This window comes from Labrus bergylta, chromosome 1, assembly GCF_963930695.1.
Source record: "Labrus bergylta chromosome 1, fLabBer1.1, whole genome shotgun sequence".
NCBI classification, from domain to species: domain Eukaryota; kingdom Metazoa; phylum Chordata; class Actinopteri; order Labriformes; family Labridae; genus Labrus; species Labrus bergylta.
Window position 1 is genome coordinate 35,402,182 of NC_089195.1, and position 18,509 is coordinate 35,420,690.

At 39.5% G+C, this 18,509-nt stretch overlaps 1 protein-coding gene across 1 annotated transcript; it reads left to right on the top strand.

Annotated features, from left to right (window-relative positions):
* Positions 1-1,454: 1,454 nt before the first annotated feature.
* Positions 1,455-14,416, top strand: LOC109976239 (B-cell receptor CD22-like). Its single transcript, XM_065960032.1, has 10 exons — positions 1,455-1,700; positions 1,781-1,860; positions 5,107-5,454; positions 5,566-5,778; positions 6,515-6,778; positions 10,609-10,878; positions 11,745-11,829; positions 11,916-11,976; positions 12,919-13,088; positions 13,245-14,416. The coding sequence occupies exons 2-10, from the start codon at positions 1,791-1,793 to the stop codon at positions 13,342-13,344; spliced, it is 1,581 nt and encodes a 526-aa protein (XP_065816104.1). The 5' UTR covers positions 1,455-1,700; positions 1,781-1,790; the 3' UTR covers positions 13,345-14,416.
* Positions 14,417-18,509: the final 4,093 nt, after the last annotated feature.

Below are 18,509 nucleotides of genomic sequence, written 5' to 3' on the forward strand. Positions count from 1 at the left end.
TTCCTAAATTGACTCAGCAGAAAGAGTCTCTGTTGTGTTTTTGTTTGTAAAAACGATCAGTTCTGTGGTCCATGTTTGACCTGATTGTGTTTCCTGATGTGCTCTGTGTTTCAGTGGTGAAGGGAGAGGATACCTGGAGAGTGACTCACTCTTCTGCTCAGATCTGTGCCGTCAAAGGATCAACAGTGGAGATACCCTGCACCTACACATACCCATCAACAATAAGACAACAAACTACTGTAGTTCAGAGCAGATTCTGGTTTACTAAAGACAGGTATGAACCTGTAGATGTGAGAACAGACCCAGACTACTCAGGTCGTGTTGAGTATCTTTTTCATGAGAACGTCTGCACTCTGAGAATCAAAAACCTGACAGAGAGAGACTCAGCTGTTTACAAGTTCATGTTCACAACAAACCAATCAGGAGGAAGTTTAACTGGTGATGAAGGAGTCACTTTGTCCATCACAGGTAACATTCTCATTTTAAGTATTTTTCACACATTTTCAGCATTAAGTGTATGGAGAACTTTGCAGCTTATTTTTCTGCACATTGCCTTAAACGTCAATTTAATACTGCTCTCTATACTGGTGTCTTTAAGAGAAACTTTGGGGAGATTTATGCAGAAGTTTTGCTGAACTCCCTGATAAATAACTCATCAAAGACAAATCGTCAACACCTTTTCCAGCCAGAGAATGGGACACAGACTGACAACCTGATTTTGATGCTCTTTTGACCACACTGCAGCTGTCCTCCACTCATTGCTAGCCTTCACTCCTGTGTGAAGGGACCATCTACAAAGTGCAATACTGACTCCAAGAGACAAAACTATTCCCAAAACTGCAGGTGCATCAAAAAAATAAAAATAAAAATCAGAAGGAAAAGTTAATTTTTTCAGTAATTTCATTAAGAAAACTTTCAAATATTCTTTATGTATGACAAATAGACTGAAATATATCAACCATTTGTTTTATTCTTGATGAAAAAAAAATCCAACACCTCAAAATATGAGACTATTACATACGACCAATCAAAACAAAGGATTTATAAAACAGGAATGATGATTTTCTGAGAAGTATGTTCATTCAATACTTGTTTGGTGCTCCTTTTGCATGAACTACTGTATCAAACAGCATGACATGAAGACAATCGGTCTGTAGCATTGCTGAGGTGTTATGGAAGCCCAGGTTGCTTTGATAGCGGCCTTCACGATGGGTCTGGTGTCTCTCATCTTCCTCTTGACGATTCCAATGATTCTGAGATCCTACCAGAGTAAATGCACATTCAACACACAACTTTTTGTCAGAGTGGTGGTTCTTCTCTCAAGCTCCGCCTGTTTGCACACACACACACACACACACACACACACACACACCCACACACCAAGTAACTTCTCCTCTGCTGCAGCGGCTGATCGAACACGTTTCATTGGCTGCATTCTCACACATTTTATCTGATTTGCTGTCTGATGGTGTCTTTACATGGAGTTACATTAAAGATTCTTGATATTCTTATCCTTAGAAAGCCAACCTCGTTAGTGCCTTAGATTCTTTTTAAAATAACGTCAGTACTGGACGCCAGTCTGTAACTTCATGCATATTCATAATGTGAAGAGGAAGTAAGACAAACTTCAACAGCTTGACTTCTGCCGCCTGATGACCACAGAGGAACATTTGCTGTAGAGACGACATCTCCTCCCTGTTGTAAGTAGAACTATTCAATGATATGCCATTTATTGAAACATGTACAGACCTTCTGTTAATGTGTTTTATTTTCTCTGAAGTCACACAGGGATGAGAGGAGCAGCTATGAGTTTGAAAGCAGCAGTGAGTGGATTGGTTATCTTCCTTCTCTCTGTGTCAGGTACTGTATATCCTCACTAAAACTTTCATCACTGAACGTATTTGGATAAGGCTTAAATTGCTTTTAAAATGATAAAAGAGTAGACTCTTTAATGTTCAGGTTTTTTAGATTGAGTGTTAGATATGATGCAAACTGTTAAAGACATGTTTGCTTCTGTTTCTTTCTATAATTAGATTGTTTTGTCTCACTAAGTTTCTAAGTCTTACGATGTGTTTTTAACGTTTTCATACATTCAACATCCGTCTGCATCATTTTTCACAAACAGTGAAGATTTTTGGAGTATTTTACAGTAAGAGAAGTTCAGAATAACTAAAGCTGCAGAATTCAGTAACTTCCAGCTGTAAGAGTCTTTATTTCCTTCATGAGAGAACAAGATAACATCTCCAGAAAAAGGGAACCAGAGTTTGCAGATGCATTAAGTTTTGTATGATGTATGTGTGATGTTTCCGTTCTCTTTCTGCTTAACAGTTAAGTGTCCTGATAAAACAGACTCACACGTGATCTTCAGTTTTCTTCTTTTCACACTAACCTGACCACAGATTGAACAGAGAGGAAACAAAGACAAGAACACTTCAGACACAGCCACTAAACTGCATTTACATTCAGGTCCAACGATTTCCTCGTCTGTAAGCAAACAGTTTGTCTTTGAAAAGAACATTTTTAATACAACCAAGTTTGTTAAATGTATTTAAGTTATCTTGTAAGATGCACAGAGTTACATTTCTTCTAAAATCAGAAATCATTTTTTTAGTTTCTCGTGTGTTTAAAATCAACGAGTTATCAGAACAGCAGTTGTAAAAGTGATCTCCCTCAGCTCTGTAATTGGTCTCATTGTCATTTAAAAAACCTTTCCAAGTGACATCATCTGCAAAAAGTTGCTCTAGAACACACTGCAAAGACTTCAGCCATCGGCCAACCACCCCGTACGTTCTGCACATGCGTGAGGGGCGGCGGTAGCTCGTTGTTATGATACTAGAAGACCATTTTCACACTGCTGTCACTCAACACTCGTATTATAGGTCTCTCTCTCTCTCTCTCTCTCTCTCTCTCTCTCTCTCTCTCTCACTCTCTCTCTTTAGTTATAGTGTTTCTCAGAAACACTATAAACACAGTTTTAATGTATATCATTGTATATCTGTTTTAATGTCTAACAGGAAGATCTTTAGTTGGATCGCCTCTTTTTCATATTATTTCTTAAGCAGTTTGTTTGCAGAATCTTTCATACAGTTTCTATCGACATGTATTTTTTATCCTTTTTAACATTTTTTGGATGGAAACTTGTTTCCATGATGCGTTGACAGATTTTAAGATCGTATTTTTAAGTATGAGTGTCTGCTCTGTTTCTCACACCTCATAGTTCTGCTTTTTTTTAAAGTCTTCACACTTACTTCAACAGCAAACTTACCACAGACCATCCAAGTATGGCAAAAAGTCTTTAATAATCAATTCATAGTTTTCACATGACATCACACGCTTATGGAACCGCCCACCTGGCGGGCGATAAAGACTCTGTAGCTGAACGCTACTGAGAAGTTATTGGTCTCAGTGTTTTTTTATCAGTTTAATTTTTCCATGTTCCAAATGAGAGACAGTTGTTGTTGAATGTGATGCACTAACCGACGAGGAGACGAGCCCGGGTTGTTCTTCTACAGAATGTTTGAAAGAAAACCCAGAGAGGAGGAGATTGTGGATTAATGCTGTTAGACGCTCTGCTGTCCCTGTGAGGGAACAAAAGAACAGACTTCTCCTCATCATGACATTAAAGATTGTGTTAACTTGATCTAAATATTCCTGCCTTTAACGAACATTACTGCCCCAGAACACTGACTGACAGAGACCCAGATACTATCGTCAGCTAACCTTAACTTATGTTAGCTTGTTAGCACTCACCGATGTTTGGATGATGAAGAATTTCTTGCCCTTCACTTCCTAAACGAGCATTATTGACCCAGCCACATCAAAAATACATAAAACTGTCTTTTCATCCTACAATGGTGAAGGAGAGGGATTACCCTCTAAATATAACATCTCTAAAGTGACGTTCTTCTCTCTGATAATCAATACGTCCTCTTACAACCGTAAAGTTCACAGGTCTAAATAACACATTTAACGTTCTCTACACCTTCAGACTGGATGATGTCTGGTCTCAACGACTTGCAGATTAACTGTAGAAACAAGTGAACATCTTCTACTCTTCCTTTAACTGTATATACAAATGGACAACATCCCTCAGGCTCCTTCTGTTGAACAAGATGAAGCCAAATGATCCCCATGATGGGCGCTTACATATTGCATATTTGCAACCAGAGTCTGCGTAGTAGGGATCCACTGGAAGACGTCACGCTACTTCCTCTAACGAAAACATTTAACGTACAGAGAAACATAAAAATCCCTCAGGTGTGTTCAGTCAACAGAAGAACAGATGCATGCATTTAGATTTCATTGTTGACCCCCATGGCCTTTCTGTTATCATGGAGGAGGTTGGAGTTTGACCTATACTGCAGCCAGTCAGCAGGGGGCGCTCTAAATCTTTCGGCTTTGACTGCAGCCATTGCACCGTCAATTTTAACATACAGTCTATTTTTACACTAGAGCAGGGGTCTCCAACCTTTCTTCATCTGAGAGCTTCTTTGAAAAAAATGAAAGTGGCCAATCAAATCTCTTGCATTCATTAACATCAGCTGAATGAAGCTACTGTTTGTACACGTGTGAAATTGCAAAAAGCCAATGCTCATCAAGAATCTTAAATTCACATCAAGGTCCAAGAAAAAAACATGAATATTTTACACTTCTTATTGTAAGCTATGTTGCTGAGAATTCACATCAAGGTCCAAGAAAACATTACTTCTTTACACTTGTTTTAATGGGCCAAATATATGAATAGTGGGAAGAGGTACATTCACTGATTTATTTTTATTTTTATTTTTTTAACACAGTCGGTCAACCTATAGGTGAGCTACTTTAAACCTGCCTGCTCCGAGCTACCTGTTGGAGACCCCTGCACTAGGGCTTTCAAACAATTACACATTTATGATTAATCATATCTTTAATCACATGTTTGAAGTTCCATTATTTTACATTTTAAATATGTTATGCTTTTATTGTAGATATTATACTGTTTTATGTTAAGGGTGCTTTACTTCCTGTTTGGATACAAACGTTTTTTTTCATATGTTGAGACTTTTCATTTTTCTTTTTAAAGTTATGGATGTTGATGGTTGTTTCCTGATGTGCTCTGTGTTACAGTGGTTCAGGGTCAGGACAGCTGGAGAGTGACTTACTCTTCTCTTCAGATCTGTGCTTATAAAGGATCAACTGTGGAGATGAACTGCACCTTCACATACCCAGAGAGGATAAATAGACAAGTTAACTCACTTCAGAAAACATTCTGGTTGAGAAAAGATGGTTTTTATTACAAAGATGTAGAAACAGTTTCAGAGTATTCAGGTCGTGTGAAGAATATCTGTGATGAGAATAAATGCACTCTGAGAATCACAAACCTGAGAGAGACAGACTCGACTGTGTACAGGTTTGGATTCATAACAAACAAAAGCAGTTATTCTGGTCGACCTGGGGTCACTCTGTCAGTCACAGGTAATCTTTCACCTCAATATTTCTGAGCTCACTGTTTCTAATACATTATAAATACATGTTTTAATATGTGCATGTTTTGTGAAAACAGTTGACGTTTCTTCACATGTTCAGATCTCCAGGTGAAGGTGAGCAGACCATATAAGGCTCTGCTCTTTCAGTGTCTCAGTGGACTTTCCAGTCAAACCTCCTACATCTGGTTCAGGAACGGACATCAAATCGAACATCAAACATTATATTATTATTATCCACCAGAGCAGCTTCTTCAGACAGACAGTTACTCCTGTGCTCTATCAGGACATGAGAAGTGCCCGTCTCCTCCAGTGTGTGAGTTTATTTACAGTCTTCACTGATTCACACCATCAGATGGAATCTTTAAACTATTAAATGGTGCCTCATAGCAGCATGTACCTCAGTGGTATTTGTTATTTATTTAGATTTTTCATAGAGTGTCCTGTTTATCTGTTTCAATGTAAAAAAAAAAAACCTTTATTCAGCTGTCATGAGCCTCAATTTCAAAACCAAAAGTTAAGTTAGAATGTAATATGTTCATCATCATCATCTGATGTGGATGACAAAGGTCTCTCTGATTCTCCTCCAGATGCTCCAAAGCTTCCCTCTGTGTCAGTGAGTCCCTCTGCTGAGATAGTGGAGGGCAGTTCAGTGACTGTGACCTGTAGCTGTGATGCTAACCCAGCACCTGAATACACCTGGTACAACATGAACGGTCATGAACTCAGTAAAGAATCAGAGCTCGTCTTCAGCTCAGTTCAGTCCTCTGACTCTGGAAGGTATTACTGTAAAGCTAAGAATGATCTGGGAGAGAGGACATCTGGATACGTCAAAGTTGAAGTGAAATGTGAGTGAAAAACATTTTCTTTGAAAAGCAACATTGAGCTGATTTCTCATTTGAAGGTTTAATTTTCTGATCATATCTGCTTCCTCTAGCTCTACTTCACACTCACAGTCTGCAGCTAAAGCCCACTGAGCACTGTTTTTTCATCTTGACAATTCAAACATTTTAATGTTGAGGAGAAATTAAAACAGATGTTTTCTCCTCCAGATGCTCCAAAGCTTCCCTCTGTGTCAGTGAGTCCCTCTGCTGAGATAGTGGAGGGCAGTTCAGTGACTCTGACCTGTAGCAGTGATGCTAACCCAGCAGCTACTTTTAAATGGTACAAGAGAAATCAGACCTCTAAATACCTTGGTGAAGGAGCTCAGCTCGTCTTCAGCTCCATCAAGTCCTCTGACTCTGGAGAGTTTTCATGTAAAGTTGAGAACGATCTGGGAAAGCCGACCTATAAATGGATCTCTATTGATGTGAAATGTGAGTGAAACACTTTAAACAGCAACATTCAACATTTGGAGACTTTCCTTACTGACCTGATTTCTCTGTAGTTTCATAGTTTCATTTTAATTTAATTTAATCGTTTATTTGAATCAGGGACAGCGTACAAAAAAAACATTAGTCTCAGAAGAGAAGAGACGCTTTGTACCAGATTTAGCTAGCTAGCTAATTTCTGTCTGTTGTCCCTGGGCAGATGATGGCAACAGCAAAATACAAATCAACCAGTCAGTCACACACACACACACACACACACACACACACACACACATTTCATAAGAGAGAAGAAAGACATAGATCAATTTACAGATATTAAAACATTATGTCCAAGTTTCCCTGAGAGCTCTAAAAGGTTGTCGAGATGACACATTAATGCTGAAAAGACTGGTTCCTTAAAATAAATTTTTTGACTTTCCGGTTGAAAGTGCAGAAGTTTGTGCAAAGTTCAAGACTAGTTGGAAGACTATTCCATTCTTTAATGGCTTTAAAAGAAAAAACAGATTGTGCTAAAGCAGAGCCACGTTTAGTAATACTGCGATCTCCGTTAGAGGCAGACCTTGAAGATCTGCGTATCAACTCAGAGCGAAGTTTCACAAAGCTTTTCAATGGTGGGGGAGCAGCATCATGGATTATTTCATACACTAAGCGGACATCGGTATAAAAAAATAAATTGTCAAAGCTAAGAATTTTATATTCATCAAGAATATCACAATGATGATACTGTTGTGGTTTCCTGTCCAGAGTTTTAAGGGCTGGGTTTTAAGGGTTTGCTCACACCTTCATTATCCTGTCTGTTAATGACTTTCAAATCTTCAGAAACCTTTTCACTAAATGCTGTTTTCATTTAAAGGTCAGTTATTAAACTACGTCTCTTTTTGAAGCATGAAAGCTTCCCTCTGTGTCAGTGAGTCTCTCTGCTGACACCGTGGATGGTTAGAGATCAGGGGTCTCATTTCTAACCGTTGCGTACGCCCAAAACGGGGTCTGAAACTGGCGTACGCCTTTTCCCACGCAGTTTGTGATCTATAAAAACAAACCTGACGGTAAAATGTGCGCACTGGTAAGCAAACTCTGACCCAGGCGTATGTTCATTTTGGAGGCATGGGAATTTGGTGACACAGACGGCGAAGTGGTAAACTGAAACCTGCAGATACAAATTGTTGTTTCTTCCACATTTTATTTCACTAAATATCAAACTTTACTGACAGATCCACGTCATCAGAATCATTCAAACTGACGATTTTATTTATGCTATAATCGCGACAATATATAAACATAAAATAAAAATAAAAAATATAAGTCCGCCTCATACATATTGCATCAGCGCCGTCTCGCCTTCATTATCCCGGACTGACCTCAGAGGACCGGACTTGTACACTAATGTAATCACTGATGTAGAGTTAAACATTAGACTAATACAAAAACAACAGAGCCTCCAGTTTTCATTAATATCTTTCAATATCGAGCATTTATCTTCAAGTGTTGTTTTTAGTTTTAATAAAGATGACTGCGTTAAGACGCACAGAGACACAGCGGTGGCTTCACACATTTCGCCTTCTCGTTACTCAGCATGTCTTCATCAGCTGCATGTATTTATTCTGTAAATAATTCAAGTGTGGACATTAAGTCGGGTCATCTCTGACACGATCATTAGGTCTATATATCCTCATAATTAGTCACAGAGCAGACCGAGTTTCCCATGAAAATATGTGGCCAACAATCAAACGTTTTTGTTCGTTGATCAAACTTTTGATTACTAATGTGACAGAGTGAGGCAGACTGCTGACTGACGTGACCTCTCTGACAATATGAAGAAATCATTGTGGGTCCTGTAAACATGTAAACATTGCAGATATACTTGTGCGTAATGATGAAAGGTGGATGTTTTGGCACATAGGACAGCGTGAATGCAGCAGCGACGTGGTGTCATTCTCTGATTGGGTGAATGCAGCAGCGACGTGGTGTCACTCTCTGATTTTTCTTCAGTTTGTGATCCTCCTGCTGCAGTAAACTATCCATATGTCCATTTTATCCTTCACTTCATTCACAAACTCCTCCGTTTCTGGGTCAGAAAGTTTCTTTTCTTTGTCTAAACTTCCGGGTTTCGCCGCGATCCAGCGCTGGAAACCTTTACTCCGCCCCCTCGTTTGTATGCATTTTCATTGACCGTTTATGGTTGATTGTGGGCGTGTAGAGGGCGGAACATGGGACTAATCTATGTGCGCACATTTCCAGTTGGATCGTTATATATAAAGGGAACATTGCGTGTAAGTGTGCGTACGAACGGTTTTATGAATCTGAATCATTTCGTGCGCACGCCATTTCCGGGTTTTTGGCGCACGTACATTTTTAGTATGGATTCTACGCATTCTTTTATAAATGAGACCCCAGGGCTGTAGCAGGAGGATCATCAGTATTTATCACTTTCAAAGATATGTTGTTTCAAAAGGATTTTAACTCATAGAGAAGTTCACATCTCTACAGCTTTAGACTGAGAGAATGTCAAATAAAAGATACTGATTCTAACAGGACATGAGGACTAATGCTTCACAGCTGGAATAATAAACTTAAAAATGCTATATTTCTAATATTTTAAGTTTTAGACCACTGAAATAAACTCTGAAAGATTGAAATGTTCACGAGGCCGGTTCTAGACATGGCAATGCCCCCCCCCCCAAATGGTTAGCCTGCCCCACTAAAAAAAAGCCAAATATCCTCCTTTCACCACAAGTTTCAGATATAAAAGTTTTTTTTTTTTTCCTTGTCGATTCAACAAATCAGAAAATGCCACTCCCAAATAATATGTTTTACTAATACTTGATTGGTTGGTTTGGCCAAATAAAATATGGAGACCAGCGAGAGAGGTTGTCAATTTCCGGATCGATTGAGACTGTCACTTAACTGTACACAGCCTCCTTGTAGCCGTGTAATCATATCTTGTTGAGCTGAAGACCCAGTCGGTCTGGGAGATTGGAATTTTATATAGGCTACTGTTGATTGACATTTTATATCATAGTTGCATTCAGTTTGGTTGTTTGATAGCTACTATAACCACGTGGTCTAGCTGGATGTGTTGGTGTTAGCGTCAGTAGCTAGCGTTAGCGTTAGTTGCTTAGTTGATGAAATTTGTTTTTATTTCTATTTTATTTATTTTTTTAGCACTTTGAGATTTTTTTGCAAAAATGTAAAGTGTGTTACAAATTAAATGTATTATTAGCTAATGAGCTACTCAGCAATAGCTAAGGTTAGCGTTAATGTTAGCGTCAGCTCCACTTTTTCCCATGTCCTATTTCCCTTCCGGCGCACAATGTTACATGAGAGAAAGAGAAACTTGGTGATTCTGGCTCATGAAAAGGCTATCACAACTGGACTGGATATGGATGGATTGATTAGCATTGTTGCACAAAGAAACATAAGCCTGATCATGTAAAGAACATATTTTGAGTCACAGAAATATATTTAAAAAAAAGGCACAAAACACAAAAACCGACAGATAAAAACACAAAAACACAAAAAATGAATTAAAAAAACCTATTAAAAATATATTGTGAAGACTGTAATATAAGATAGGTGTGGTGACAAGTAAAGGTGTCAGGGAATATAAAATCATAAACATGTCATTCGACATTGAGCAAAACAAATTGTACGATTCCATGAAAGATAAGTTAATAATGAAATATTATTGGGCATTTGTAATGAGCAAATTACCGTATAGTTTTATATGAAAATGTAAAACTATACCATTCAAAGTAGTCTAGAACTTGGCCTGAATGTTCATACTGTTTTTTAAAGAGACTTTTATCCTCCTCCAGATGCTCCAAAGCTTCCCTCTGTGTCAGTGAGTCCCTCTGCTGAGATAGTGGAGGGCAGTTCAGTGACTCTGAACTGTAGCAGTGATGCTAACCCAGCAGCTAATTATACCTGGTACAAGGAGAATGGACCTCTAAACCTTAATCCCTCAAATGCAGGAGCACAGCTCGTCTTCAGTTCAGTCAACTCCTCGGCCTCTGGAGAGTATTACTGTGAAGCTGAGAACACGCTGGGGAGAAGGACATCCAAACACATCTCTATAAATGTCAAATGTGAGTAAAACACCTATTATTTAAAAAGTGTATCTACCTACCTAAAAACCCAACATCCCCACTTTTTCCATTTTTTAGCCACTCAAATGTTTCGCTGAACTTTCCACATTCCTACTCTGCATTTATGTGGTGTCGGACACATCGGAAGAATTAGCTTCCAATTGGAAAATACAGATGAACATCTGCTCAAGTCGGAACAACAATTCAGAAACCCAACTTGCCGACTTAACGTCACATTTGTCATCATTCAGACTCAACCTACCTAAACTGACCGTTTCAACCTGTTAATCACGCACTTGGTTTGATCAACCCATCAAAACTACTTGGATAGGTTCAGGACACATTCAGTATGTTCACATGCTGTTAGAGATAGTCGATAAATTGTGTTAGTACGACTAAAACTGTAATAAATCAGTTCCTGTGGGGGCGCTGGAGTCCTATCGATGGCGGTCTCCATGCTGGAAATGCTGTCTCACCCTAACTTTCAGTCAACATAACAGGCTGAGAGCTGGAGCTGAGGTTTTAAACCTCTTGAGAAACCCTTATATGGCGCCTGCTTGTCAATCAGATCAGCTATGCCTTCACCCCCCGTACAGTGTGTGCTGATTGAGACATGAGCTAAAAAGACATATTTGTTTTTTTGAACCAGGCTGTAAACATGTTCATCTCTGCTGTAAAAATGTCTTCTTTGAATGGGTGTGTATGTGACTTCCTGTGCTTCTGCAGCCAGCCTCTAGTGGACACTCGAAGAACTTCAGGATTTTACCCTTCAACATCTGCTTCATTTTTCAACAGCGGAGGTTTCTGCTTAGGACAGACTGATGATAAATATATCTGAACGCTTTGTTTTGGTCACCATTTCCCAGGGGGAGGGAAATCAGTGGCTGTTGCTGGAACAATCACAGTTGTTCTCCTGGTTATCGTGTTCCTCTCTGTCCTCGTGTGGATCAGGTGAGCTGCTTCGTTTCACTGAATCATTAAAAGTCAGTCATATCTAAAAAACATAATTCATCATACTTTTAAATTCTTCTCACAAGACAAAAGAGGGCTTCCAATGAACCGTCTGAGGCTGAAGAGAGACAAGAACACACGGAGCAGGTGAGAATAGTTCTGATTAATATCTTAGTACTAAATAAACGCTGATTCATTCAGACTGCTGTGTTACTCAGAGGTCGTTCATCCAGAAGAGTAAATGTGCTCGATATGGTCCGTCCAATAATCTGACCAAGCAAATATTTCACTCAGCCGACTGCTCAGAGCTGATCATCCTACAAGTACACAATCATTGCGTTAGTTTCTGCAGACATCATGAACAGTAGCTGCTGGTCATTAGAGAGCGCTAACACAGCCCACCCACTGCCTGGAAGGGGAATTTGTTAAAAATAAATACAATGCATACCATACATGAATTATTTAAAAGGGCAAAGTAAATATTATGTAGTTATTTAGATTTAAAATGTTGTACATGTCCAAAGTTACTGATTGGTGACATGTCTTTTATCTTGCTGTCTTTGAGTAAATTTATTATTTATACTTGCTGACGAGAAAGAACATTTCATATTTGTCCGATAGAAACAAATTCCTGAGGCTGTCTTTGAATTTTCTTCCTGTACTAAAACATGGACGTCGTCTCAGTGATGTCACCCACTGGTTTCTGAAGTGAAATGTTGAAGCTCACTGATGGTGGTTGCCATATTGGAAATGCTGTCTTTGAGTAAACCTAGTAACAAGCAAAAATCTGGAGCTGAGGCGGGTCTTATGCCTCCTGACAAACGGCTACAACACGCCCACCTGGGAGTCAACTCAGCCACGCCCCTAATTATGTTTAACTGTTAGCGTTCATAAAATAAAAATGGTTAAATCCCCCCCTTCTACACTGTGTGCCAACACTCAAAGTATTTTAATAACATCATCACCATAACTGCTGTTGCTGTGGCCTTTCCTATCTTGGTTGCGGTCCTCTGCTAGAATTCACTTTTTAAATGAAAAACCTCCACATGGTAAATATGCAGCTCAAAGTGAATTTGTTCACCTAATCAGGGACAACCAGAGGAGCAGGAAGACCTTCAGTATGCCAGCATACACTTCTCTAAAACCCAGGAGCCTCTGTACAGCAATACCAGACCAGCTCGGCCCCCCAGAAGAACGGAGCAGCAGGACGTCACTGAGTACGCTGCCGTCAAATTTACCAGGAACAGCACCGCCATGAGGTGAGCAGCTGAGAAAACATTAAACTCTCACTATAAGATGAAAGCTGTTTTCGCTCTTATCTTCCTCTGATGTGTTTGTACTTTAATCCTGTAATGGACGTGTTGGTAACTCAATTCTTTTAGTTAAACTTCATGTTGATCAATTTTCCCCTTCAGAACCAGAAGTAAAGAACCTGAAGAGGATCCAGCTGCTCTGTACAGCACCGTCAACAAAGACGATGACCTCGACAGGCACTGTGTTCACACTCTGTTTTAGATTTCATATATTTGAATGTATGCAGGTTGCTTCTGATTTTACAACACATGTCTTATGAACTGCTACTTAAAGATTATACCTTTGTAATGATTTTAACGGCCTGATAAATGTAACATAAAGCAGCCTCGTTTTTTTTACCTCCAATCTGTCAAATCTACCACACATGGGAAGTATTTCATGACTTAGACTGGGTGGTATGTAGGGATGTGCGCCATTAGCATGCTAATGCTAGGTACCAGATCTGCTCGGGTGGTCACATCTGCTCGGGGTCTTGCGTCTGCTTGTTTACATTACACAATATGATCGACTGTACGCCTGTATGATGATGTAGCACATGCTCAGAGGGGGTTCACTTGGTCCCCCCATTATGTCTCTGCCTCATTCAGGTTGAAGACAAAACGTCACAGGGACGTAAATATCGCAGCTTTAACGGCAGTCTGAACAGGGCTACAGAGAAGCAGACCAGACCTCTGGTTTCAGAGAAACTACGTCTTTTTGTTCTGTTGAAGGTCAGAGCAGGAACGTGGAAAAACATTGACCTCTGTTTTCTATAGAATACCATCAGTGGCAAATCTAGAGTCTGTTGGGGCCCTAGGAAAAAGTTAATTGGGGGCCCCTCCAACCCGTTTCAATCATCATGTCCCGACGCTTCCTGTCTTTTTTTTGAACTCACATTTTTCCTGTTCTGACAAATGTTGGTTTGCAAAGGAGAGGGAGTGCTGTCAGATGGGGCCCCCTTTAGGGAGGTATCCTACTGTCGTTGCAAAATTTGTACATTTTGAGCCACTGCTGTGGTTTAAAGTTTGTCAGCCCTTGGAGGCCCCCTACTGGCCTGGGGGCCCAATCAGCTGCCTGCCTTACCTGTTGACAAACAGCTTCTCTGAATACCATCGACAGAGACGCTCTTAGACTGATGAATAAAAGTCTTTGAATGTATTCTTGTAGCTTTTTGTGTTATTTTTGTATACGGCTGCTCTTTGTTTGTCTGAAACTTTGTTGACTCTGCTGCTGCCTGATTGGCCAGGATGCTCCTCCTGGTTAAATACAATAAAATAAAATAATGAAAGATGGATCAGAGACTTGTGAGTGAAATCTTCTGAGAAATGTGACTATTTATTTATGTTATGTCTTTCTTAAAACCCTGATAGGAAGATGTTAATCATGACCTTCATCTGATACATACGTCTGCACTTTTGAACTTTAATCGGAGGGAAACTCGTCTCACTGTGAAGTACAAAGACCCTTCACTTTTATCATCAAACATCTGAGGTAAACCCTTCTTCTTCCTGTGAGAGATATCTTCATGCTGAGTGGGCAGATTTTTAAGTTCTTATCTCATCTTTAAGTAAGCGTTTCCTTTAAACTGTGTTTCCACTCATGTAGACTCCTTCTCATCAGAAAGTATCTAAAACAAGAGGCCAAGTTGGAAGAAGACTTTAATAAAAACGGGTCGTCGCTCTCTGCACCTCCCTCTAATCTACCTAACAAGAAATAAAACTAACCTACAGACAACAAGAGAGCTGAAAATAAGACTGCTGGATTTCATTCAGGAGAGATAAGTACGTGACTCAAAGCCTTATTGTACTTCATTATGTGTTTTATTCTGATTTTAGGTTTGGCATTGTAAACATATGTTTCCCACTTTACAAAACTCCTTAATTTCTTAGTATGATGATGTATGTCTTACTAAAACAAACTAACGCGGGCGCTGGTGGCGCAGTGGTTGGTGCGCATGCCCCATGTATGGAGGCTATGGTCCTCCAAACGGGCGGCCCAGGTTCAAATCCCACCTGTGGCTCCATTCCCGCATGTCATATCCCACTCTCTCTCTTCCTGATTTCCAACACTGTCCTATCTCTCCAATTAAAGGCACAAAAACTCATTATTTTAGTTTCCTTTTGTGATCTCTTTTAACTGATGAACATTGAAGACCCTTAAGTCCGGTTCTTCCCTCAGCTGTAGCCTTCACATCAGGTCCAATCTTTTCAACTTGTTTCCTTCCCAGTTCGTCCCAACAGGTTGTTCCATGCAGGCTGAATGTCTGGTTGTAGGTTAAAAAGCTCTGTTTCACAATAAGGAGTAAGTTGATTAATGTAACTTTAAAACTGATATATCACTCTATTACTGACAAGGATTACACAGGCCCATAACTGTCCAATGTTTCAAAACAATCACATTGATAACCAGGAATCTACCCTCAAGATAAGACGACTTTGTGCACGTCAAAATACCTGTCATGTAGGGTCACATGGTGCATTCATGTGGTGTCGGACACATCGGAAAAACAAGTTTTCGAGTTGTAAAATGCACATGAACGCCTGCTCAAGTCGCAACAACAACTCGGAAACTCAGAAAAGAATTAGGTGCCCGACTTTCCGACTTCCACGTCAGAATCGTTATGACATGGGGGGCAAAATATATCATATATACCAGCTCAAATATAACTCATAACAGTAAATGCCCAGGGACAACAAAAGGAGCTAAGCTAGCTAAATCTGATACAAAGCATCTCTTCTCTTCTTAGACTAATGTTGTTGTTTTTTTTACGCTGTCCCTGATTCTAAACTAAACTAAACTAACTAGCATTTCTCTGATCTTCTTCTTTGTAGCATCAACGCTGTTTTGCGCTGTTGTCACAACATTCAGACTTTCTGAACTGAAATCACACGAACACACTGAAGTCGGAAGAACGACTTCCCAACTCGTAAACTTGGATCACCGAGTAGCACCTGAATGCAGCAACAGAGGTATTGTCCCCAAATCAGACATCACACACCTGTTCTATTTTTAGTTATAAAACACAGCACAGTCTACTTGATGAAACATTTGTAAACAGCACACATTTTAAAATCATTATACCAACATATCATTGAAATACCAGGTCCTGAAAATATTTTTAGCTGTCAGGGCTTGCTCTTATTCTGACTCATGCATAAAAAGAGGAAGGGAGAGTGTGGCCCTTTTTCTGTTTAACACAAGTTAACTATAACATTTTTTTTAAGTGTCTTAAAAGACCACATCCTCATTTTAAGAAGAAGAAAGTTTAATGTGACGACCTCACACCAGTGTGTCTCATGGATGTGATGAACCTGTTGATTTAACAGAGAGGAGCAGCTATGAGTTTAACAGCAGCAGCGAGTGGATTTGTCGTCTTCCTTCTCTCTGTGCCAGGTAACTTACTTCCACATTTATACTTCAAGGCAAAGAGCAGACTTTAAAAAGTCAGAGGAGATGTCATTTTAAATTCAATACAAAATATTGAAGTTTCTGTCACGACTGTTACTGTTTATAGGAAGTCCAGCAGACTCCTTTAACCTAAAATTATAAACTTTAAGGATCATGCACCATTTGAGCTGGAAGAGTTGTGTTGAGATGTTTTCTTTAAAATAATTGATCTGCATTCCTCCAAACTGACCGTTAGCATGTTTTTGGTCCCTGGTGGAGGGTGGTGCCCCATAGTTATTCATTCTGGTTGATGATTTATGTTTTTCAGTAGATATTAGAATGAAAGGTGTTGTTGGTGTGCATGTGTGGAGGCCAGAGCAGGCCCTAACCATTTTGGTGCCCTAGGAAAGATTTCAGCGGTTGCCCCTTAAATTGTAGACAGTTTGACCACTAATATATTATATTCATCCACTTAAAGAAAACTGGCATACAGTTTTATATTTAACATTAATTATTTATTTAAAAATAAAAAATACTTTAAATAAACATGAATAAAATGGTAATAACTCTAATAATTTTTATAATTAAATACAAATAACTAGTGTAATAGAACAAACAATATCAAACAGTGCAGGGAGCAGAAGTGGACACAGACGGCCCAGGGATGGATTTAAATATTTTGATTGCATCTGGAGAGAGAAGATGAGCATTTGTGAAACGGTGGGCATTTTATAATATAGTGTGGACACAAAATATTATTTCCTCTTCAGAGCAGAACAGAAACCTCAGCATAGTTTTTCATGTGAGCCTAAATATTTTCCTAACCAGACCTACAGCATGCACACAGATCTATTCAGAGAGGACTTCATGCACAAAATGCATTTATGCTCTTAGACATCAATACTCTAAAGGCAAGAGCTTAAAACTATTAATGACAACAGGAGGAGGAAAATAAACATTTTTAATCGACTAGGGTGAAAGTTAACGACGTACACAAAGATGTCAATAAATATAAAAGTAGGAGACAAGAAAATAGAGCCTTTTTAAATATGTGATAGTTGTGTTTTCATGGCTTCTTTTCTATCATTATTAAAGGGTAGCATGGAAATTATATTAGATAAATAATATTTAATGATATGTAAACACATTTTTCCTTCTATTTCTTTTTCTTATCTTCAAGTTTTCTGCCGCATTCATATGGGTGCCAGCGGCGCCCCCTATGGATGATGGCGCCCCTAGCATTTGCCTATACTGCCTATGCCATGGGCCGGCCCTGGTGGAGGCTGTGGTTCTCCGGGCGGGCGGGCGGGTGGGTTTGTGTCTGTGGCCTGTGGTTCCTCTCCTGCATGTCGTTTCCTGCTCTCTCTCCCTCCAGATTCTGACTCTGTCCACTGTCCTGTCTCTGGATAGGGGCGTAAAATACCCTAAAATAAGCCTTAATATATATTAATATCAATACTTATAAATATTATTATTAGTAGTAGTATCTTGTTAATAACTGAATTGCTAAACATCTAATCCCACAAGTTTGAAAATGCTGTCTCGCTCTTTATTATCTACCCATCACAGTTTTTGCTCACACCTCATTTCTCAGCAGATTCCATTCACACTCTGCTGTCGCCTCATCACGGACAGGAAACAACTCAATTCTGCTGTCTGGTTGGTGGTTGAGTAGTATTGACAAATGATGTTTGAACAGTCTAAGATTGTGTTCACACCTTGCATTGTCATCCCTGGGTGATCTTATAACAAGTGGACAATACCTTAGTACAGGTGTTCAAACTTTGCATGGACAGAATCTGTTGTTCTCCCAGGTTTTAAGTTGAGTGGGCGGTCCTAAATGCTGCAGTGAACGCATGAGTGTTTACACTATCAATCCAATGTGAACAAATGCATGCCACACCACGTCTGTATGTGGTCCGAGCTGTCAGAACTCATCCTCAGGAGGCATTGGGGCGCGTTCACACCGAGCATTAAGGCTATCCACTTGTCATCAGATC

Excerpts from the sequence above, each read along its gene's own strand:
- LOC109976239 (XM_065960032.1), top strand. The coding sequence starts at position 1,791 with ATGAGAGGAGCAGCTATGAGTTTGAAAGCAGCAGTGAGTGGATTGGTT. Across the intron at positions 1,861-5,106 it reads CTTCCTTCTCTCTGTGTCAG|TGGTTCAGGGTCAGGACAGC; the intron begins GTACTGTATATC and ends TCTGTGTTACAG. Across the intron at positions 13,089-13,244 it reads AGGAACAGCACCGCCATGAG|AACCAGAAGTAAAGAACCTG; the intron begins GTGAGCAGCTGA and ends TTTCCCCTTCAG.